This window comes from Argiope bruennichi, chromosome 1 (genome assembly GCF_947563725.1).
Source record: "Argiope bruennichi chromosome 1, qqArgBrue1.1, whole genome shotgun sequence".
NCBI classification, from domain to species: Eukaryota; Metazoa; Arthropoda; class Arachnida; order Araneae; family Araneidae; genus Argiope; species Argiope bruennichi.
The window spans coordinates 148,475,275-148,500,944 of NC_079151.1; the positions used below are offsets into that span (position 1 = coordinate 148,475,275).

The 25,670-nt window shown below is 27.0% G+C and overlaps 1 protein-coding gene across 1 annotated transcript in view; it reads left to right on the plus strand.

Annotated features, from left to right (window-relative positions):
* Window positions 1-1,201: 1,201 nt before the first annotated feature.
* Window positions 1,202-25,670, plus strand: part of LOC129963220 (tRNA-dihydrouridine(16/17) synthase [NAD(P)(+)]-like) — a 37,092-nt gene continuing 12,623 nt past the window's right edge. The window contains exons 1-8 of the mRNA XM_056077415.1: window positions 1,202-1,554; window positions 7,916-8,075; window positions 9,062-9,174; window positions 10,842-10,924; window positions 15,171-15,274; window positions 16,096-16,240; window positions 20,812-20,914; window positions 24,654-24,742. Of these exons, the coding sequence (XP_055933390.1) occupies window positions 1,324-1,554; window positions 7,916-8,075; window positions 9,062-9,174; window positions 10,842-10,924; window positions 15,171-15,274; window positions 16,096-16,240; window positions 20,812-20,914; window positions 24,654-24,742 (1,028 nt within the window). The 5' untranslated portion in view covers window positions 1,202-1,323. The remainder of the gene's footprint in view (window positions 1,555-7,915; window positions 8,076-9,061; window positions 9,175-10,841; window positions 10,925-15,170; window positions 15,275-16,095; window positions 16,241-20,811; window positions 20,915-24,653; window positions 24,743-25,670) is intronic.

Sequence of the window (25,670 nt, forward strand, 5' to 3'; positions counted from 1 at the left end):
AAAAAGTACGAAAGATGATAATGGTTGGGAACTAAATGAAGCTGAGTTGGCGGAGACGTAAAAGAAAAGCGCGCCAAATATTTGACCTTGAAGACCGGTTCTAGCCAAAGTGGAATTCATTATGTCAATCGTTTCGTTTTATTCGTTCGCTTTATTTACAAAATATTTAACAGATAAACACTTCCAACTTGAGAATAATTTTAAAACATACTGATAAAAAAAGGATTTCTGTAATTTATGATATTATTTGATAAATTTTTGAGCATTTTAACTATTTTAAAATCGGAATTGATGAGGAACTCTTTCCCAACGCGGAGCGTCACATTTTCTGCCTTTTACAATACTGTCAAGTTAGGGTGAAACAGAGTATAGTTTCAGGTGGTTAATATCTAAAATTTTCTCTTATTATACAAAGTAATTAGAATAATCGATTTGAACCATTATATTATTTCTTGATAATGGTTTGACTTTAATTTCATTTTTGAATTTTGCTCTTAATTATTAAGCAACGAACTTACACATGTACAAAAAAAAAATACCAATATCGCAGTAGAAAATTCGTCCTGTGCATGCTCAGTGAAAAGATTAATAGTCTCGATAATGGATAGCAACGTTTTATTCTACAAGAAATACTCGTAAACACAGACATTGAAAAACAAAATGCTACATGCAGAAAATAATCCCAAGAATCAAATCAATATTAAACAACACACAAAGTGGTCACAGAATGTATTTTTGCAGCTACTACTTATCGTGATTCTGATGGGTTGTCGAAGTTACCGCCTCACAGAGCCTTCATTCATACTGTTAGTCAGTTGTGTACCTTCACTTATGTATATTCAATAACAGGATATGAAAATTTCTGGATAGAACCCGTATCTTAACTTCTTATCGAGATTTCGTCAAAATTTGAAAATTTTCTAAAAGCCTTGTTTTTGTCGTCGGAGGATTGTCAAGAGGTAGGGGGGGAGAGGGACTCTTTAACCTAATGCGATATCAAGAAATACTGGATTAGAAATTTTATCGTCATACTAAAACTGTCAAGCCTCTCAAGTAGATTCAGAATTCGACTAAGATCCCCTATACTTTTTTATATGCTATGAAATTTCTTGAGATTATAAAAAAAATCGATTGATAAATAATCTAGTGAAAATTTGTTGTACTATAATGCAACATTAATTCCAAGGAGGAAAAGAAGTAACTATAACTGTTACTGTAACATTCACTCTTTAATCTTTATTTGTAAACATTAAATTCTGTTTGAATTATAATTGGATAATTGGACTTTCTTTGCATTTATTTTCTTTAAAAATCAACTCAGATATGCTCGAAAATAGTGGCTATAAATTTTGGAGGGAAAAATTAGGGTCGCCGCGATTAATTTTAGCTCCAATGGTTGATCAAAGTGAACTCGCGTGGCGTGCTTTAGGCCGTAAATACGGCGCACAGTTGTGTTTCACACCAATGTTACACGCTTCAGTTTTCGTGAAAGACCCTCGCTATCGAAAAGAAAATTTATTGTCTTGCCCTGAAGATCGTCCTTTGATTGTACAGGTAAATACAATTTATTTAAAGAATGTAATTCCTTGTTTTATTTTCGTCAGCCTTCAACATCTTTTCTAATGTAGCTTACCTGTTTTGTATTTGTTTTCAATATTGTTAAGTATGGAGGTTAAAAACTTCGAATGCAAGTACTCTGTGATCCATCCTTCAAATGGGCAATCAAAATGCTCAAGTTCGGCGAAACAGATTTCTTAATTTGTGTGTAATTGAAGAGAGTTTTTACTACCTTATTCTAAATGGAAATACAGGCTTTTACCTGTGACACTTTGAACAAATATTCAGTTAAAAATAAATTAATGCTATGAATAAATTTAGAACAGTCGAGTAGACTTTTTTTGCTGAATGACAAAATAATAGATATCGGTTGTATTGGAGGGCGACGCTATCGAACCAAATTCAGAGTTTGTACTTGTGCTGCATATTAATAGAAAAATGGTCCTTAGATTCCACTACCATGCATCAATAAATTTCCCCTATTTTTGTAATTTCCACCTAATTAATTTGTGTGTATTTTACTTTAAATTTTATTTTAAAATTTATTTACTTTATTTTACTTTAAAATGCTAAACATGTCACACATCCGTGTTATTATTTATTTTAGACATAATGGGAATAATCAATTAATGTTTCCTGTTTAGAATTTTAAAGGGTTTATTATTTTTTTAATATCTTGGCAACCAATTTTTAATGCATGAAATGATTGGACCAAGAAGCTTTTCTCATTATATTTATTTTATTGTGTGTGATTTGGAGTAATTATAAATGCTATAAGTGACTTGATTTGATTCATATTCAGAAAATTATTTAAAATCCCGCTGTATGCAGATTGTGTACATTGTATACAGATAGTGTTGGCTAGCTCCTGCCAAACTGTTGTCTTTGCAAAACTGTTGATCATAGTAATTTCTGGCTGCCCTAACCGGCCTTGTTATTTTACTTTATGGCTACCTTAAACCTTATTTCTTGACTTTAAACATTAACTTTTAACTTTAAACTTATCTAATCTTTACTGGTTCGTACTTTTCGTGCTTCTGCTTTGATCAGACCACTTGCTGTTAGCTCTCACCATTTTCCATGTTGCCAGGTTATATTTTTCTGTTTTATTCTTTTTTTTTTTTTCATATTCATTTTTCTATTTTTATTGATGTGACATATGTTAAGATACCAGTTAAGGATATTGATGTAAAATATTAAATTTTTTTTATTAAAAAATGACATGGAATCAAGGTTTATGATTGCAGACCAAGGCCTATTTTAGGAAATCCTGGAGTTGCTGCCAGGTATTCTGTTACTGAATTAATGTGATAATAGGTTTGATTAATCCTTTATTTATTGATGGTACTTAAATGTACTATTTAAATCTGGCTTATATCTTCATAATATGATTATTTTTTCTTATGGTATTCAAAAGAACATGGAAAATACAAATAGTCAATATAAGTTAAAATTAGAAAATTAAAAATAATTAATTATTAACTAAATTAAGATATTTCAATTAATTAAAATTTTTCCTTGGATTCCCTGGGATTATTATGCAAGGAAATTTAACTACTGGTGTAGAAATAAAGTTGAAAAATAATTCAGTAAATAAAGGGTTAAGACACCGAATTGCACTGTTTGCATTGTTGTTATGCATGTGCGAACGAGAAATTATATGTCGGAGGGCTTTAGCTTTATTTATTATTATGCATGGTAACTCAAGGAAAATGTATGGGAAACAGGTAAGTTTTAGGTATGGATCATTATTTAATAACACCAAATTGACTTTAGAAGAGATATTTTTGCTTACTTTTGAGATAATCATTGAAACTAGGACTGTGGAAATTCAGCAGCTTTATTTTTTGGTAATAGTTCCTTTTTTAATTGGAGGCAGTTCATTAAAGAACATGTTTTAGAGTATGTTGAGGAAAATTCACAAAAGATCAGAGGTGTTGGAAAAATTCTGGAAATTGATGAATCAAAATTTGGCTAGTATAAATATAATAGAGATCACAGAGTTGAGGGTCAGTAGGTTTTAGGTGGTGTTGAGAGAGGATCTGGTTATTTGTCTCTTGTCATCCACAAAAAGTCTGCTGAAACGTTGATTGCTTGTATCAAGGAATGTATTGAACCAGGTGTGGTTATTTACAGTGATTATTTAAAGGCGTATGACAGTTTAGGTGCTTTTTGTTATGAGCATTTGAAAGTTACAATCTGCATTTTGTTCATTTAGTTAATTGAGTTCCTACTGTTCACATTAATACTGTGGAAATTCTCTGGATTGTAGTAAAAAAATCATTGCCTTTATATAATTGTCAAATTGATATTGTGTATTGTTTGGCAATGTTTCTTTTTGATAGGTCTTGCAAAGACCAAAATATCCATTGTTCAAAAGTTTTTGGAAATTATCAGAGACATTCTTTGAATGGAGTATTCCATTAGTATCTGATAAAAAAAGGATTATTTCTGTGTAAAATGAAAAAAAAAAAAAAAGAGTAAAAGTGTATTTCTATATATTTTTTATATGTACATAGGTATGTTTTTAAAAGGGGAAAAATATTAATGTTTTTATATTTTATACTGGATTTTAATGGTATATGTAGTCACCAGAACACATTGAGCATAAAATTAAGAGTACAGATAAATAATTTAATTTTGATCTTCTTTCAGAAATATTTAAAGAAATATGTGTGGCAGTGCCTCCCCCCCTAATCCCCTCCCAAAGTCTCTTTTACACAAAGTTTAAAAAAAAAGTCTCTTTTTACACAATTAGTTTTCAGTTAATTTTTATTGTATTTTTTTCATGTATTCATTTTTTAAATATTTAAAGAAATATGGGGGGGGGATGTCGGAGAGGCAGCACCACACCCTGACATAAAAAAATCTCATGTATTTTGTAGGTTAGGGATTAAGCCTTGCATGACCTGGTGTATTCTGGTGACAAATCACAAGATAGCAAAAATGCATTATTGACAAAATAAAAATGGCACCAATAGGTCATATACTTGAGCTGCTCCATAAATTTAATTAAGTGATGAACTATCTGCTTTGACTTAATTGATCTTTTTATTTAATTTCACATTAAAGATATTAACCAAATGCTAGCTACCATAAATTTTATAGGTTGGAGTATTTCTCTTGCACTATTACAGTATTAACTTTAATCCAAACTTTTCGTTATATAATATTGCATTTTACTTTTGTCTCTTTTGATCCCTTACAATGTATGTTTCAACATGCTTTTCTGATACTTTTCTGAAATAATTCATTTTAAAAATGAATCTCAAGATTCATTTCCTCCGTTTGACTTATGTATATATTTACTATCCTATGTTCGTCTGGCCTAAAATATATATATTTAAGAATATTATAGTTAACTGAAAGATGAACTGTTTCAGTGAACTATTAGTTATAATTAACTGAAACAGACTTGACTAATGTCTAGATATCAATACAAAGTGTAATTAATTGAAACAAAAAACAAAAATAATTACTAAAAAGTAACCTTAATTTAAAGATAATATTTTGTTAATTCTTAGTGTGCTATAGAACTAAGAGAATTGGAATTTTTACTTATGCTTTTATATAACTATGATGTTTTAAAAAAATGCATATTTAAGTTGACTAAATCAGATTTTGAATGTGATGGTAATCAGTGATTAAATTCCTGACAAAGACAGATATTTAATTATATTCAGTTACGGAGTTTTATCAATAGATTTTTATTTTGTGTGGCATCTTGAAAGGGGGTTAAAAGTGCTTAGTTTTAATAAAAACAGCTTAAAAAGTGTTAATTTTTTTTAGAAGTGCAAAGAAAACATTCTTCTTCTTTTTTGCACTGAATGCAGTTTAGTCATGAAGCTTTTCATATACACAAAAATATAGTCATGAAGCTTTGTTTAACAGTTATATATATATATATATATATATATATAAAACACTGAAAGGAAATAGTTTGGGGTAGGAATTCAGTGTAAGGTAGATTTAGGGATGTCAAAACATGTTAAGGTAACGCTTAATGACTTTCTTTTCTACTTGCTTTTTCTTTATTAATGGGAACTGCTGTATATTAAAATATTGGAATGCTTATCTTATAAGGGGGCAGGGTGTAATACGGACTGCCTGTCTAATGTATGTTTAACTTTTTATAAGTTATTGGTGAAAAATACCTAAATTGACACTGATCTTTGTGAAATAAGAATAAAACAAATTGTATTGTTGGGCTAAAGAGATAGTCTAATAATTCTATTTCCTATTATGAGATAATTATTCTATTTTCAGTTAAGCTTCTCTAGTATGTTATACATTTGATTATCATTCTCATTAATGCATGGTATTGGATTAATCTCTTAAATGATCTACTCCAGATTTTGTTGTCCTCTATTGAATTAATTCATTGCCATGTGTAAATGTATTAGTTGAATACATACATTCCAGTATCTTGAAATGTTAATTTGAAGCAGTAAATTTTTAATGTTTGCAATTTCTTTTGTAATGATCTTCTTCCCATACTTTAAAAAATTATTGTCTATTGGAGCAGTTTTACATTATTTTTTTTTTCTATACATAAAACATCTTACTGGATTTAGTACCTAAAATTGAAAAGATAGTTTTTGAAATTTATTCTACAGAATTCAGATGCTCTTGTTTTTTTCTTTTTTTTCTTTATGTAACCATTATTTAATTTTTTAGCTTCCCAGTAAAATCTCTCTTTCTATGTAATGGTTTGTCTTGACTGACTGAACAATGCAAGCCTAAATCACTGAAGTTAGAAACAGAACTTCGGCAGGAAGTTGCACTCTCATTCGTAGAGGTTTAAGAATAATTTTTGCAAAATTTTAATTAGATTTTTAACTTTAAAAAAAAAGCAGAATTTTAATTTGTTCGTACCATAACATCAAAGCATATAATCCCACAAATTTTTTTATTCCATTAAAGGTAAAAACAGACAAACAAATAAACAAAAAAACTTTTCATTTATACTAATTTTGTTTGAATAAATACATTTTTTTTATCTAGTTTCAATGATCTTTTTTTAAAAATTAATTGAACACAATTTGTAACAATGTTTTTTTTTTCTTTTATGGTAGTAAACTTCAAATTAATATAACTGCTTTAACAAATCTTTGTGTCATGTGACTTTCCCATTGTTACTGTTTTGATTAAATAAACATATGAATAAATAAAATGCTTTCTTTGAAACTAAAAATTTTGAAGAAATTAATTGAATAAGATCCTTTATTTGATGAGTATTGCTAAATTTTGAGGCAATGTGATATAATTTCACACTGGCTTGAAAAAGTTTACTTACCATGCTTACTTAAAAGTTTACTTATTTACTTACTTACTATGTTTGTAAAAATATTTTTTAAAAATATGGCATCTGATTTTTTTAAAAATTTTCATTTTGCATCTAACTGTTGACCTTGTTTTAATTTCATGATTCTGTTTCCACTGTTTATTAAAAGTAAAAATTGTTAACACATTTTTTTCCCATTTCTTAATCTTTGATCTCATTTTGCTTAAATTTTTTTAAGAACTAAAATATGATTTATTTTTTGTTTTTGCATTTGGGTTAAAATGCAGATTTTTCTTAAATTTTGGAGATGTTGAATGTTGAAAAAAACCCTATATTTTTAAACTTCAAAGATGAGAGAGATATCATAATTTTTTATAACCTGAGCACCACATGTCGATTATATATATTTTGTGCATTATCCTACTTAAATATACTAATCAAAAATAATTAAGAAAATGGTTTCATTAACAGATATAAATGTGTTCATATGTTAAGTAAATCTTGTATATATTTTTAGTGTTTTAGATTGTAATTGAAATTCCAAAAGCTATTTTGATTTGATTATCCTTAAATAAAAGTATATATTAACGATACTTATTTATTAATGAGAAAAGGGGAAAACTGTCAAATTTTTATTTTCGATTTTATATTACTTTTGTTCATTTTTATATTTAATTACTTTTCTAAAAAAACTTTAAAATTCTATAGAACAGACTATTAATAATACATATATATATGTACATACATGTTTTGTGTTTGCATGCATATGTTCATTAATTAGGATTCATTTTGGATGCATGTTTATTCTTTAAATGACTAGAATAATCTAATAATTTTCATTTTTTTAACAAATCATGAACGGAAAGATGAAGGTATGATTCATTGAATACCCAGGTGTATTCAATGAATCATACCATCACCTGCATGAAAAAAAAGGCACAGATTGCTTGGGTCTGCTGCTGAGGGTGTAAAATTAAATGTAATTATTTGTATGATAATTTTGTACTAAGAAGTTCAGTAGAGCTCTAAAGGGTTAATGAAATTTCTCATTTTGGTCTTTCTTTCCATATTTAGTTCTGTGCGAATGATCCAGATACTTTTGTGGAAGCTTGTAAACTGGCTGTGGGCCACTGCGATGCTGTGGATTTAAATTTAGGATGTCCTCAAGCTATTGCACGACGGGGTCATTATGGTGCCTTTTTACAAGAAGAATGGGATCTTTTAAAAGAAATGGGTAAATTGCTCAGTTTTAAATATTATATTAGTATTTCGTATAGTAATTTTTGTAATTTTATTTAAAATTATTATTTTTTTTTTAGTTTAAAAAGTCAAAGAGAATATTTGATAATTCATCTGAATGAGCTACTTTTTACTTAGTTCACAATCCTTAATATACCATCAAAAAATCCTTTTTTGATGGTATATTATTTGAAAAAAAAAAAACAAGATAGAATCCTTATCTTTTTAAGTCGTTGCCAACAGCAGGCACCGCAATTACATGGATGAGAAGCTGCTGGATAAAGATGGTTCTTACTTTACTGGTGAGCATAGCAATATTGTGAGATTGAGTTCCTTCTCACTATTGATAGGACATACTTTTTATTGGAGGGATTGCCACTGAATCATCAGAATCTGAATTGCATTTTACAATTTCTGATAAAATTTTTGACCTTCAAATTATTTTGATCAAATTTATCAATTCATTTCTCTGATACTTCAAATCCTCAAATTTATTGAATTACTAGTCACATCATTCAAAAAGTTGTTTAATATTATTAAAACAGAACTATATTCTACTTCTTTTAATTGCTTGCAATTCATAAGAACAGAAAGAGAATAGCTTGCATTTGTTATAGCAGAAATAAGCCTGTGTAACCAATTTTCTCAGTTCTAAACAACTCATAACCCTGGCAATTATACAGCTGAGAGGACGTTTATCCCAAACTTGCAATTGAAGGTGTATACTAAGTCTTGACAGTCATATTTGAAATCTGTTAATCAACTTTTCAAAATTTTCTTCTAGTTAGTGAGCTTGTTAACATTCTTTCTCCTAAGAATCTCTAGGATGCATATAAACATCTTGTATTGAAAGAATAGAAAAGCTCATAAACTTAATTTAGCTAAATATTTGAATAATGATATTTTGGCCCATTTAATTTTTGCAAAGAGTAACCTAATTAATGTGAATTAAAATGTTTTCTTACCTTTCTTTCTTTATAGTTTCACGAGTCCATAAAGAAGTTAATATTCCTGTTACATGTAAAATTAGAGTTTTTCAAAATATTCAACGCACAATCGAATATGCTCAAATGCTGGAAGCTGCTGGTTGTCAAGTGAGTGCAATAATTAATAAAGAACCATTTTTTTAAAAAAAATTACTGGATATATGAAGGGATTAGGAACTATTTCCAAAATACACATTTTGAAATTAGCAAGCTAATTGTGACGTATTTCAATAATCCTAAAATCTGCCTTGGAGTAAAACTGAAATATTATTCCATTAATATTATTTGAAATTTACGTACATGTCTTTATATACTTATTTCTAAAAAGATATTACTTAATTGTAATTTTTAAAAATGTATGAGAAATACATTATATGAAAAAGTTATATTTCTTTAATTTTTCATCTTTCTAAAAAAAAAAAAAGATTATTAAAATTAATTTGTGTTTTGGAGTTTAAGTTCTGGGATTTACTGCATTTATGCTTATAATTCTAATAACTGTAAACTCTCTTTAATCAACAAGATACTTTTTTTTTATAAAAAGTTGTTTTCTATTTAACTCTTTAAATATTATTTGATTAAAATCTTAACTACATACTTATCAGTTATAGGAGATGAATAATCACTGGAAGAAAACATTTCTTCGAGTGACATTTAAATATTTTGTTAAATTGTTTAACAAATAATTTCTATAATCCTTATCAGTAGAGTCTTGAGATGATTTTTTTTGTCCCCAAAACATCACATGTATTTTTGTGTCATGTTAATAAATAATATCCAACCTGCTGCTTCTAATTTCTTAGCGATCAAGGATATTGTTTGTTCTATCATTAAACTAAATTAAATGCATTGCCAAGAGTGAGTTGATGGAAGCAAGTTAAAACGGATTTTATATGTTTTTTTCAATACTTTGTCTTACATATTTTAAATATCTAGTTATAGTACTAAATTTGTAAATATAGTACTAAATTAAATGTACTGCCAACAGTGAGTTGATGGAAGCAAATTAAAACAGATTTTGTTTTTTTTTCAATATTTTTCCATTCCTTAAAACCATATGCCATTATAACTAGCACATGAGTGCTATTTGTCCATTTTCTCGTATCTTGAATATGCATACAGTAGAAAAACAGGGAAAACACAAGGAATTTTTTTCCTCCAGATTTGAGTGGTAACCCTGCAAGATGGTATTTAATTAAAAATTTGCCCTTACTTGTGACTCTAAGGTCAAATGTTTTTGTCAAATCATAATTCCAAAGAAAGTTTGCTTTGCATGTATGATTAGTTTATGTTTATTTGAAGGAGGGTCAAATGTCCTGTTAGCATAATGTGGAAGTTTTACGAAAGGAGTGTTGATTCTTGTGATCTGACCGTAGTTTAAAGTTCTGAGGCTCAAAAATTCTTGTATACCTTCAAAATGGAGTACTAAAAAAATTAAATTGCAGAGTACTTTCTAATTTAAGATAGTTGTTAATAATAACTATATGTATTAGAAAATTTAAGATTAAGATTTCATTTAAAGTTATTTGTTTTGCAGATTTACTGTTGCGTTCAGGTTATTCAGCATTTCACTGTATGCATTCTTTTGCAGCTAATATCCCCTTTATTATTTCAGTACTATACACTACACCATATTATACTTATGTAAAATGAAACACATTTATTTTTCTGAGTTTGCAGCATTATTGCTATTGGTTATTCTTATTTTACATCTAATGGATTGAATTGTACAAGAGATATTATTTATTTTATATCATTTAAACTTTTCTATCTAGTTATTGACGGTTCATGGCAGAACTAAAGAACAGAAAGGCCCTCTTACTGGTTTGGCCAGTTGGGAGCATATCAAAGCTGTAAAGTGAGTGAGTGTATTTTTTTTCCAAAGTTTGCTTGCCTTATATGTTAAATAGTTATTAGCTGATAGTTATTATAAATAGTTATAATAATAATATTAATAGTTATAAATAATAGTTATTATAAATATTATTAATTACAAACCAAATTATAAAAGCTAATGATGAATAAAAACTGCTATTTTGAACTTTAAGTTTGGTTGTATATATAAAAGATTTTAGTACTTTTTTGACAGAAAAGTAACGATTAGTAGTTTGGTTACGTAAATTTGAATATTATTAATTTCAAATTAGTCTTTCGCAATAATGCATCGTTTCCATTATTCTTGTCATTGCTGGAATAAAACCTGACCGTCATTTGGTATGAACAAGTCTATGGTGTCCTGTGGTGAGGTTTGTGCTGAATCTTAGCATCATTTCAGCTAATTACTCATCTTGGAGATTAAGTGCACACTAACTATGAAAAAGGTGAATGCAATATTAATGAATAAATTATGGATTGCTTACTAATATAATATATTATTGCACAAATTCATAATACATCACATATCCTTGTTTTAGAAAATATTCCTTTCTTATATATCATAGAGTAGTACCATTATGAATTGCTAATCTAACTCTGATTAGATCTGAGATTGAAGTTTTTACAATTGTTTTGGACATCAAAAAATTTGATATGATATTATATAATAATTATTCAATTTTTTATGACTCACAATCAATGTTTGTTCTATTTTTTTTATAACTAGTATTTATCTTTACAATTGAAAACAAATAACTTTTTTATCAGGATGAAAAAATTGATATTAATTTCCTGTTTCACTTTTCTATTCATGATGCAGTTGTAGATTGTTATGCTTATATAGAAAATACTGTAACAAATTCATAATATTAACATACAAATTTACTTGACATACAGTTTTCAATAACAAGTCATTGTTGCTCTATGAAAATTTGTCATTATTGAGTTTTACATGAATGAGTATAATTAATGCAATAATTTAGTTTTACAGTTTATTTTTCAACCTGATTATGTTAATGTATATCAAATGTCGTAATGTTAGGGATATCAATGTTTTGTCTATGTACATAGCTATTTACTATTATATATTTATTAATCATAATTTCTTGCATCTTAAATTTCTGTATTAATTGTTCTTATACGTTTGTAATTTTATGAATTTGGTTCATTTGTTAGATGAGTTTGTCTTCATGATTCCTTCATTATATGCTTACTGTCTTTATCAACTTAATTGGTTTGTTGGGATTAATGGTTGCTAAAAATTTCAGTTAAATATTTTGTGTAACTGTGTCTAAATGATATTCTCAGCAAAATATTTTTAAATTGCAAATTTTGATAGATATAAAATACGGTATAGTTTTTTAGCCTTGCATTTCCCATTATACTTATATATTCATTTATATCTCAAGGAAAAGAAGCAATATTTAAAAATGGGCGCATTAAAATTTTTTACCATATTTTCTGAAATTAAACTTTAATTGTAAGTGCAACAAATTTAAAAAAATTAGTAAAAGCATATCTTTTGTTGAAACTACTCAACACTCAACAATGAGCTTTATCTCCATATCTTGATCATTAATGTCTGCTTGTATGCTTTTAATTGGTCAGGTTTCTGTACCTTGAATATCTTGATCATCAACGATAGAAAAGAAATGCCAAGATGAAATATTTGTAGAAATAGAGAAAATGATTGGAATTTCACTTCAACAATAAAATATATTATTGTTGTAAAAAATGTGTTTAAAATATTTTTTTTAAAGGAATTAAAAATAGAATTAATTATTCAGCAAAAAATTAATATTGTTGGACAAATAATTATTGAAATTTTAAGATGATATAAAAATTATTTTTGTGCAGTAATATTTTTAGAAAAAATGAGATAAATAAATAAAAAATATAAAAAAATAAAATTTCAGTTAATTTATTATTAAAATTTTAATTAATTTTTTTTAAAAATTTGAAATATTTTCAATTTTAGATATTTTTAAAGCAAATGGGCACTACAAAAAGCTTTTTACAAACCTAATTAAAAGTTTAAAAAAATAATTTTATGATGCACATTCTTACCCTCTAAAGTACTTATGTGCCATGTTGTATAAATTTGGTAGATTCTAAGTTAAATGATATGGCCTACAGAGCACCAGCAACCTTCTTATACATGCATTCATCTTTATAATTAGTAGAGACTGATATTTCATCAAAAATTACATTAAAAGTATAGAAATATTGAAAGAAATTATGCAGCAGAAGAATTGGTATCATTGAAAAGATAATTCTTAAATTCGCAAATTCTTTATTAAAAAATTTGAATAATTTGTTTTTAGGATTATATATATATATATATATATATATTAAAATTCTTTTTTACATTCTCACTTTTATTTGATTGTTTAATTTGTCTTCTAATTAAAAGAGCATTTTCAAGACCAAATATTATTTTATTCTTTGCTAATTTTAGTCAAAAGCACTGGAAGAAAGTCAATTAATTTAACATTATTGTTTGTCAATGGCAGACTGCATAGGTTGCCAGCTTGGCTGATGGCATATAGACTCTCTTACACATAATATAATCCCCCCCCCTTGCGCAGATGATGTGTGAAAGAAAGAGAGTGCGAAAAAGGAAAGAATATGGTCTGACAGAGAATTGCTAAAATTCTTTTTGCCTTTATAAACTTTTGCCTTATAAGTAAATAAATAAAGCAAAAATTACTTTTTGTTAAAACACATCTTCTCTATACAAGCCCAGCTGCAATGATTTTTTAGATTTTTATGATTATTAGTGTCTTGCGAGAAGATAGAAGGAATGCTACCCCTCTGTTGGAATTTTGTAGTCCTTGTGAGAAGTGACTAAATGGTGTACTTTTTTCAGTTTTATTTTTATTGTTTTACAATTGCAATTTATTGTTACAAAACTGATAGACAAAGCTAACTGGCCTTTATAAAACAAATGAAAATCTTTTGTGGATTGCTAAAATTCTTACAAGGAGGCAAAAGAATGTTGTAGTTTGATGGAACCTTTCATGGAGACCACAGCAGATTCAGAAGCACAACATTATGGTATTTAGTTTGATTAACCATTAAGGATAAGGGTTTTTTGAAATGTTTTTTCTTGCAGAACGGAGATGGCCCAGAAAAAGATGGTAGCCTCTGCGTTGGACATGCCTGTGCCAAAGATACTCTTTGGAAACTGAAAATGTGTACATTAGAATTATTTTTTGAAAAACTGGAAATCATTGTGGAAAATTATGCTTAAAAATGCTTTTAAAAAATGGTCAAAATTAAGAATGAGACATCATGACAACTGTACTGGTTACATTTGAAATATTAATGAGAACTTAAGGGATTCTCATTGCAATAACTGTTAAAATTATAGCATTTGTACATCAAACAAGTTTCATAACAGAGCATGTGGCAGTTTTTATGTATTTTATAAAAACTGTCACTTGCATGTACTGTGAAAGAACATTTTCAAAGATGAAGATTAATAAGGATCAATTCAGAAATTCATTACCTGAAGAAAACTTGGAATCCTATATGTTGCTTTCAAATGAAAATGAATTGTTAGATGATTTAAATGCAAAAATGATTGACAGATTTGCACAATTACCTAGAGAACTAAAATGCTTGTTGATTTATCGTTAAAGTGTTGAATCACATGTGATATAATTTTGTATTTTTAAACTATTAATTTTTGAAAATAAGAAATAATTTTTAAAGAATATTGATAATAGTAGAAAGTTTGCACTTTAATTTAAGTTTGGTACCCACCAACTCTAAAATAACTATATAGTTCCAAAATATCAGTATGCTATACAACCACTCAAAAATAATTTAAAATTCAATTGTAAATTTGCACATATATTTTATATTTCTTCTTCTATAAATATGTATACTATAGTTAGTAACATATCTAACATATTTTTTAGATTGTGAATAAAATATGTTAATTTTTTATTATAATTGTGTATATATGTTTGAGTGAAAATGAATGTTCCATTTCTCATTGTGAACTGGCAACCACTATTTTCAGATACAGTCCAACACTGTTATTTATGCTAGAATACATAGTGTTTCATCATATTGGATGAAGCAAACATAATTTGGGCTGCAAATCTAGGAGGATTGTTAATCAGTCCTTTCGGGGTTGTAAATACCAGCAAGCAAGGGCTAAAGCCTCTAGTTTTATTTAATTTTTAGCTGCTAAGTTTAGTTTTTTCTGTGTCTTGCAGGTGCAATGTTAAAATTCCAGTGTTTGCCAATGGCAATATTCAAAATTTTGAAGATGTTCAAAGATGTTTTAAAGAAACTGGTGTAGATGGAGTAATGATTGCTGGTAATTATCAGTTGCGTGTTGTATTCTCCTGTATGCATTATATATTAACAATAAAGTAAATAATAATACCCTAAAATGACATTTTTTACTTTATAAATCAATACAAAGTTTTATACCAATTTTAATAAAACTGAAATTGTTAGAAGCATATTTCAGGTTATCATATAGAAACATGAATTTTAGTTAATATATAATTGCAATGAAACATCTTGTATACATCCATCTGATTTATTTAAGTCCATTATAATCTTTATTCCTTTATTGAGTGACATGTATTGATTTAAAAATTGTAACTGCAAATTATTATCTATTAACTAATATCACACCTAACCAAGAATAAAACATTTTCTTAGTTTTAATTTTGTTTGAAAAGTATATTTGATTTATTTTTATTAAAGGAGGCTACTAAAAATGGTAGTTTTCATATTGCTTCTCCTGTTTGGCAAGAACTGTGATATATCATTAACTTAAAAGCATTGCAGTTCTTTATTTGTTGCCCTGAATTTTTCATGATCCTCCGAGAATAGTTTGTTTTCATGCTGACAAAATCACATTTTTTGACAAGTTTATAAATATTAAATGCATATAGGCTTTATTTTGAGAAATTCTAATAAATATATTTGATGAACTGAAAGAAAATATTTTTTTTTGTCAGTTATCTGTTTGCATTTACATTTAATATTTATTTTTAATTTTTAAAAATTCATAGTTTTTTTTAAAAATAATATCTAGAAACTAGAGATGTTCCCATAAAGTGTTTATACATATTAAGTATAAATTCAGTGAATTTTATATAAGCAATTAAATTTTTTTCTTTGTAGAAGGTAGTCTCCATAATCCTGCATTATTTCATGGAATCAATCCTACGGTTTGGGAAATGTCTTTGGAGTATTTACATTTTGCCAAATTATATCCTTGTCCAATATCTTATGCAAGAGGGCATATATTCAAACTGTGCCATCATTGGTAAGGATGGATATTTAATCTCATTAACATTATTTTAAAGTTCTTTTAGGTGTATATATAATCTGATGTTTTTTATTTAAATCAACTAATGAAACAAAATTGAGCTTCTGTGTTTGATCAAATAAGAGTAGGTGTGACTGAACTCTTATTGATGGCCATGTTCTAATTAGAATTTGCTAATCAAGATAGTGTTTGTACTTATATACGTAATATAAGCAGTCTTATGTATCAACTTGCATATTTTAATAAATAACAGATAAAACATTTTTATGCAAGAGAAAATTGTTTAAAAATTTTTTGTATTTTAATGGACAATTCTTTTTATTAATCCTACTATAATGTCTTATTATAGGATTAACAAAGTATTTAAATGATATTCCCTTAAAAATATCGAAGTAATTTCAGATGCTTAGTTAGATTTAAGAGTAGATAAGAATTAAAACATGAATTCAATTACAGTTTTTATTGTACAGGAATGCAAGCAGACAGGTTTGCGAATTTTTCATGAACCATTAAAAAAATTTTCATAGCAAACTATGGGAAATAGTGAATGCATAGATAATCTCCAATTAAATGGAAAAGTAGCAAAGTTCAGAGGATATTAGGGTTCTAAAAACGAAATCAAAATTTTGCAAAACATTTTTATTATTTGTTTAGCTTCTAGTCTAGTTTCTCTGACAAGTATTCTCTTACTTTGCTAATTCAAATGCTTTATAATTATTTATTTTTTGAAAATTTTATTTTGCATTTGTGAATTTTTTAGCAGCTTACTGACTTATCTGCTAGCTTTCTTGAAGCGATTAATATATTTGTTTTGATACCCTTTTTGGAAATTTTTTTCCTAGGTTATTTCATTTTTCTCCCTCAAAGCATTATATTATTCATTTGATATTTTAAATAAAGTAAATATTTTACAAATTTTTTCATCTGTTAATTTTTTGTAATTAAATTTAGCTGTATTCTGAATCTAATTCAAAACACTTAATACTAAAATTGCTTAATTTGAAAGCAAGTATAATGAAGTAATCTTTTTTACCTGAATTTCATTAGCTTATATTTCATTTAAACAACAAATGTGAAATTTTCTATATGCATTCTGAGTTAATAATTTAACATCTAGGAAAGTCAATACTTTGGACGAACAAGTAGCTCATGAAAGGCATTTAGTTATATATGTAAAACAAAGTTAATTGGCAATTACAAATTAGTTATAGAAAACTAATATTGTATGAAATGATTCCTGGTAATTTTATACAGCCAATTATTTATTTGCATTGAAAAAGACAAAATTTGGCTTGCTACAAATGGTTCATAAATAGCAGCAAAATAACAGAAAAATAATATCTGTCGACAGCTGCAAATTGTTGCTTACAAGCAATTCATAAACTACTGGTTGCAGTAGTGTGCCGTACTTAAGCCTTAATTGGTGGCTTAGGGTCTAAGATTCATTATTATACGTTTTGAAGCAGGCAAAAGTTTCATGGCATTTACACACACAAAAAAGCAATTTATTTATGTGTTGTAGAATATTAAGTCAAAGCATTGGCACTTACATTATCATTCTTAAACTAGGGGAAGAAAAACAAAACATTAATCGTTAAATAACACAAAATTGTTTGATTTAACTGGAGGTAATTACAATATTTCCTATCCTTTATTGTTCTGAAAAAAAATTAAAAGACCACTCAGTAATCTATTTGACATAAATATCTTTATTTCCTGTATTGTTTTTACTTTTATGGTTTTCCGATCAATAAATAGATCATTAGGTTTTTATTTCATTGATACAAGCACAATATGTAATGTTTTGTATAAAGAAATTAGATGGAAAAAGTTATTTTAAATGACATATTAAACAAAAAATACTGTTTATATTGAGTCAGATGGTTTTACAATGATTTAAAAATCAATTTATAACATTTTGAATCTGCAAAAAAAATCTATAAAATATCTATAATTATGAATGCTGCATGGCAAACATTTTCTATTGAATTGTTATATATGAATTGAAATAGAAAGTTTATTAATTTCTGTTTATATATGCAATCTTTGGAAGCAATTCAGAGATTTGGTTTTGTTTAAGATGTTTTTATTAATTTTTTTTATCACATTAGAAAAGTGCATGCTTGGTACTCATATAAATTCTTTTTTCCATTCCAATTCTAATACTATTATTATAAATCAATGCTAGTCTATTATTTCTTTTTTGATACAAATTTTATTTGCTGTTAAATTTGATCATTTAGTTTTATCATGAGCTGTTTTGTCATATATATATATATATATATATATGATCTCTAGCATTTACTTTTACTATGCAATACTTGAATAATAATAATAAATACTATTTCGGATTTGAAAAAAATCTAATGACATTTTCTCAGAACATGTTTAAGTGCAATAAGAGTGCCATCCTCTTAAATTTAATTAATTCATTAATTTTTTTTGAAAGAATGAGAAGGTGAGAACAAAGTTAAAGGTAAGATAAATTATTTCTATTTTTTCCTTATAATTAATTTCGAGAAGCATTGCTGAAATTCATCTTCAGGTAAGTTATTTTGTACTCTTAACTGTACTTTGTACTGTACGTTTTATGTTACTTCATAATATGTTTTGTGGCAATTTTCACAATTCTTTTTTTAACCATATTTTATTATTTTTCAACCTTATATACATGAAATTTTATTTTGAGAAAATTTTCAGTTACTTTTCCAAATAAAATTCTGCATACATTATTACTGACAACACTTTTTTTTAATAATTTGATAATTTTAATAATTTTAAATTTTTAATAATTTGAAATCATTAAATGTACTTGATATATATATTTTGCCATTTCCAAATTGAAAAATAACTAATAATAAAAAACTACTAAATAAAAAATTCTTTGTAGTTTTTACATAGAAATGGAATAAAATATAATTAAGATATTTTTATTGACCATTGAATAGATTTTTTAAAGAAGTAAATCCTTAAACTTGATACTAATAAACTAAAACTGATATTCACTATAAAATGTCTGCATACATTATTAGTAACTTGTTAGGAGGTATTCAAATACAGTGTTCAGTAGGGAGGATGATTTCGAAGTTTGCTAAGAACAAAGTCAGGTTTTGTGTAATTTGTTGCAGATTTGAATTGAAGGAGTTCTGCCTTTTCATCTTGTGTTCTTTCAACTTCAGATTAAAATTGAAGAATCGGTTTCTAGCATAATATTCTTTAATCATTATATTTCCTGAATTGCTAGTGCAGGTAAGAAATTCTGCTGATGATTTGCTAATGAGAATGTATTTTTAATTTATGCTTTTTTTTTTCCAGTTTCATTTTTTGATATTGTAAACCTTCTTGCATTATACAATTTAGAAAATATATATTGTTTTCTACATAATTTATAAAAGTTATTTCCTATATAGGATTGCAAAATTGTAATGCTTTGATCTTCTGTTTATCTTAATATTTGAAGTAGAATATTAAATTAAACAGGATATCAAGGTAGATATTTTTCTTTTTGTAGAACATATTAACAAAATGCCTTTTCTGGGGTTTTTAAAAACACACACACACACGTTAGAAATTATTTATTGATATGCTCTATTATAATAATCCCATTTTATCATGAAATGCATATTATCGATATTTATAATTTTATAATACTTAAAGCTATTGGTATTCTAGTGAGAATGAAGTCTTGAATACTTGTTTTTAAATTAAGTAATTATAAAATTGTTTTTGTAAACATTGCTTTATTTTAATTCATTTTTTTTTACTTAACACATGTATATATTAAAAGAAGTTCCATGTATTTATTTCTGTATTAGGGATATTTCTTTACATCAAATAATATTGTCACAAAAATGTAAAGAACTACTCTGTTAGTTTAAACAAACGGTTATATTTATTAGAACTAAGCAACTTGCAACAGCACGAGACTGAGAACTTACCCTACGTTGATGGACCTCAGCTTTTACGCATATAAGTAATGTTCAAGGACAATCCAATTTGAATATTTAAGAAAGATCTAGAACCTTCCAGATCTTAGAAAAAACAATAGATAACATTTTAAATAAAAGAATTCCATTCTATGATAAAACATTGTGGCTGAGATTCGAAACATGGATCAACTAATCAGAAATGAGATGCTCTACCGATTGAGCTATGGCATTTGCTGGTTATTCTGATTTATACAGCAATATGATTGCATTAGGAAAATTAAATTTATGGTTCCTGTTACAAATTTAAATTTTAAGAATGATTAATTCAAAGTGATAATTTGTAAAAAGCTACAAGTAATTTAAATTGCAAGAGAGATTATTATATTTGTTAGGTATTTCTTTATTTTCATTTTATTACTGAAAGCTTGAATAATTGATATTTACAACTAAATTCTGTTTTGAGTGAATTGCTTTAAATCCATTAAAATCTTATCCTGGATTATTTAATTGGTCATGATGATATATTCTGTAGCTTTTTTTTTTAATTGTCAGCTCGGGATGCTGACCTTAGAAATGTTATTTAGAAATTTTTTTTTCAAATTCTTTTAATGTGTTTAGTTTACTGAATTCTGCTTTCAGTCTTATCATGGAAGAAAATAAAGAAATACGTCAAAAAATAGCTACTGCCATCAACATAGAAGAATTCATTTCTGCTGTGCTAGAGCTAAAGGATAAATATGAAGTAAGGTAATTTCAAATAATCTTTTAAAATTAAGCTTTTATTTTTTTATTAATTCAAGACATTTTTAATTCATTTATTTTATTATTAATTTAAGACAAGTTACATGAAATATTTAATTGAACATTTTAGTGACCATTAATCCTAGCAAATTGTCTAGGCACCAAACATAGCTAGTTGCCTGAATTTTTATTATTTCATTTCCTCATATTTGCAGCTTTATTACTGTCATGAACGTTGTTTTTAACATCTGGTTATTAGTTGCATGAATTTACATTTCTTCTTCATTAAGAAATTATTTTCTAGATAATTTCAAAATTCAAAACTTAGTTTATCTTGTTATCTTTTCAGTATGGACATTTTATATTGGGAATTTATTATCTTTCTAGAAATTTTAGATTTCAGAACATAATTGACCTTGATCTCTGTCTCTAGAACGTTTTGCTCTTACTACTTGGAGTTGTATAGTAAGCTATCTGTTCTATTTCGTGTTAAATTTTCTTTCTCAATTTAAGCTTCCCACAAATGGCCTATCAGTATACCTCTTATTAATCATGAAAGTTATCTTATTTGATGATTCTCCAAATTGAAATTTTTCCCACCATTTCTTATGATAGCTTGATTGCCTTTATTACTGTAATCATTGGGGGACATTTTTCAGGAACTAGTGGGGAACTACTTTTTTTTGTAATTGATTATGAATAACTAAAAATAGTTAGCTATTTAAATTGATTTTTCAAACTGAAATATTCATTGGAATAATTCAGCTTGAAATATCATAAAATTTGGTATATTTGCTGAATAACTTCATTGATTCACATAGTTTGCTATTAATTATCAAGTTACTGGAGCAAGAACTTTGTTGAATCCAGTGGCCACAGATCAGTAATTTAAACATTTACTTCCAATATCAATTGTGATTGGATATATTCTATATAATCACAATTGATTCTATGTAATCGCAGGAGCTCACTTATTTATATATACTCCCAAAACCCATTTTAATCTAACAGCATATGTTTCAAACTGTTGGATCAAACTATGATAATATGATATTTTGTCAGATATCTCTTGGATCATTTCTTGATTATTTTCGTAATATGGCAAATGGAATAATTATTTCCAGTAAGGATTGCAATGATCTTGGTTAATAAGCTAAGTTTTCAGTTATGTTCTTACATTAGAAAGCTGTAATTTGAACCTGCTATTAAATCATGAAGTCTAATTTGTCTGAAGTGTTATGTATATAGTTTTGTGAATTGGACCAGTGCTATTAGCAAGCTTCTTGTGACTTTAATGTCATGATTATCAATTTTTATATATATACAGACATGACGCTTTTCTGCAAAAATGGAGCTTTCTGGTGTTTTTTAAACTGAAATTTATTATTCTTGGAATCGGTGCTGATATTTATTTAGGTTATAAAAAAAAGGATTAAAAATGAAAAAAGAAGAAAAAATAAAATAATCAAGAAATTATTTTACTATAGGAGGAAGATAGTCATGAATCTTCATATTTATGTTGAAATTTTATTTCTATCAAATATATATGCATGTTCCAATCTAAACAGTCATTTGTTCATAAACTGTTTTAAGAATCTGGATGGTTATTTGTTGATTTTTTTCCCCTCTATATCTTGCTTTATGTTGCAGGAATTGTTGCTAGATAAAAGCTGAAAAGATATTTTAAGCATTTTTGCAATGAATGAAAAGATATTTTAACAATGAATGATATAAATTTAAATAAAATATTTATTGGTGCAGAAATTGAATCTGTCATATTAAATGGACCTAAATATTGTATAAAAGAAGAATTTCTTTATGAAGTTAAAAAAAAAAAAATGCAATGAAGGGCATTTTCTTAATTTATCCAGTTACTATAAAGATAAGTTACAGTTCTATTATTTCTTTATGATTTGAAAGTACTGAGAATAAAGAAAGTTATTCATATCAAGTTGATTTTAAACTGCCATTTCCTGTTGATGATTCAGATCATTCCAGATATTTGATGATCTAAATTATTCACAATGGAAAAATATACTAATCTTAGCAAGGTGGTAAAAACTAACATTAGATATTTTCATGGACCTTGAAATGAAAGCACTTTCATCATAATGTATTTGTGTATTGTTGTGGCTTATCCCACCTGGTCGACAGTAACATTAAACCAGGTCCATGAGCCCGAATGCATTTGTAATTTGTTCATTGTCTCCTAATCGACGAGTCATGATAAAAGGGTTTAAAATGCAGCTTTAAGAGGTCAAGGACCCATAGGCACCAAAGACTGAAGTCTGATTTTGCCTCATGCCTGCATTGCATTTAGCTGAGCATAATGGAATGGCGTTCACGCCTTGAGTGACCCTACCAGGAGAATACTCTCCCAACATACTTTGCCTATTCTGCGCAGGAACACTTCCCTGCTGCGATGAGGCAGCAATGCAGGACTTTTAGGGGAGATGCAAGACCTAATAAATATAACGTTAAGAAGAATGAATACTGAAACATTCAAAATGATGAGCAATTGCAGCTTGCTGTTGATTATTTTAGAAATTTTGCTTGGATGATGTTATTAAATTGTGAAAAAATTTAAAATCACTGAAAATGCTTGCAAGAAAATGATAAAGGGGGAAAAAAGTATAATCCCCTACATAGAAAGAGAGTAATAAAAGAAAATAGTCCAAAAAAGCAGATTGGTATAGAAAATTAAGCTTGAACTTTTGACTTATAAAGTTGCAAAAAAAAGAATTAAAAATAATGTATAAATAAGTTTTTATGTGACCAAATAGTTTTAATTATATACATCGTTTGTTTAGTTGCTTTGTGTGTCATTTTTACCATAATTTTTATATTCACAAAACTTTTTAAGTAATTCATTTTTTATTATATTTTTTTGTCCATTAATTTTTTTAATATAATAACTCTTCAATATTTTTAATAACTTAAGCTCTTTTTGCATAAATTTATTTAATTGTTCAATTAATTAAATTTATTTTATTTCACAGTGTTTATGTTTGGTGCAATTTATTATTCATAAAGGTCAGCTTTTTTTTCTTCGTTCAGGCTGTGTTATATATTGCTGTTCTTGTTCTTAGTTCCATTTATAATTTTTTCTGAATAAATAATGCGTTGAAAATTATATATATATTAAGGGGAATTGAGTCTTAAATTGTTATTCTGTTTTTAAATTTACGCTTAATTTCATAGCAGTCATTATCAAGCACATAAAAATTATTTAATCTCATCACAATGCTGTTGAATATGAATCTAGTAATTAAAACATTAAAAACATTTGTTGCAAAGAATATTTAAATTAATGAAAGGTTGGTGTGGAAATAAAATTTTCATCCCTAAAAAACTTAGTTAAAAAAAAGTTTGTGAAAATGGCCTTGGTGCAATAATGTGTTTAGCAGTTATTCGGATGGACTTTAAATTTTGATTAATTTTTTTGTTAAAAAGCTAATTTAATTTTAGAAGGACATTTTTTTTTCTTTTTAATGAGCACCTACAACCCAAGAATTAATCATGCGCCAAATTGTTATTTTTTGTTTCAACACTTTGCCCTGCAAAGTGTTTTGGACAGTTTTTTTTCCATATGTACATCATATGATTTAAAGACACTATGTCAGCATATAAACATTATCACATTAAAAAGAAAAAAAGATTATGATGTGCTTTATGTTCCATGATATGTAACTTATATATTATATGCATAAAAGAATATCATTATATGTATATTGTTTTAGGCTAAATTATTGACAGATGCTTCGGATTTATTGGAAAAATATGGTCTTCCATATCCACCTTGGATATGCCAACCTTATGTTAGACCACCGTATGTATTTAAAAGTTTTAATTAATAGTTTTGTCATTTTCTGATAAATAAATTGTTTATTTTTATATAAAAATTCTTTGTCTTATAAAACTATGAAAGGAGTTAATTTTTCTTTCTACTCAGTTTTTTTTTCTTTTTACTTTCATATATTTTCATATACCTTTATATATATATATGTCTTACATTTTTCATTATTTTAATTAATTTCTTTGCTTTTAAATTCGACTTTTTCAGTTATATTTGTACTTTGACCCTCCTGTCGGCAGCGTTCAGATTGCTATACTTACCGAAAGTGGCACGTCTGAATAACAGGTTAATTCTTAAAAGTGTCAGGATTTTGACAAAGGGATTGCTTTCCCCTTTTGCGGTCAGTTCAGTGCTGCTGGGTCCGAGTCATTAGCCAACCACATGGTGTGAGTGGCAGGTGTTGGTTATCGCTGTCTTTCGATTTTTAAGAGCATTTTTCTTTTAGTGGTTAGGAAGAAAGTGACAATAACATAGATTGAAAATGCAGAAAGTGTGATTGTTTATTAGAGGTTTCTTGATTATTTCATTAAACACCGCATTAAATTTGCGTTAGGAATAAATTATTGTTAGGTTTAACTTGATAAGTATCTAATTTTTATAAATTGAAAGTGTTTGTCTAATATTTTTTTTACATTGTAATATGTTTCGCAAAATTTTTAATCCCCTCTTACTAAGAAATTATTTCTCGAAATTACGTACAAGCGATTTAACTCTTGAAAAAAATTTCGTTTCAGCGCATTGCCAATGTATTTTAATATTTTAAAATGCGCATTTAAAATATTAATTGCGATAAATAACATAAAATTATAATTTTGCTTCTTCAGTATTTAGAAAATAATTATATAATTATGGAATTTCATACGATATTTCAATTTCCGAGATATCGATTTTTAGTGTTTAT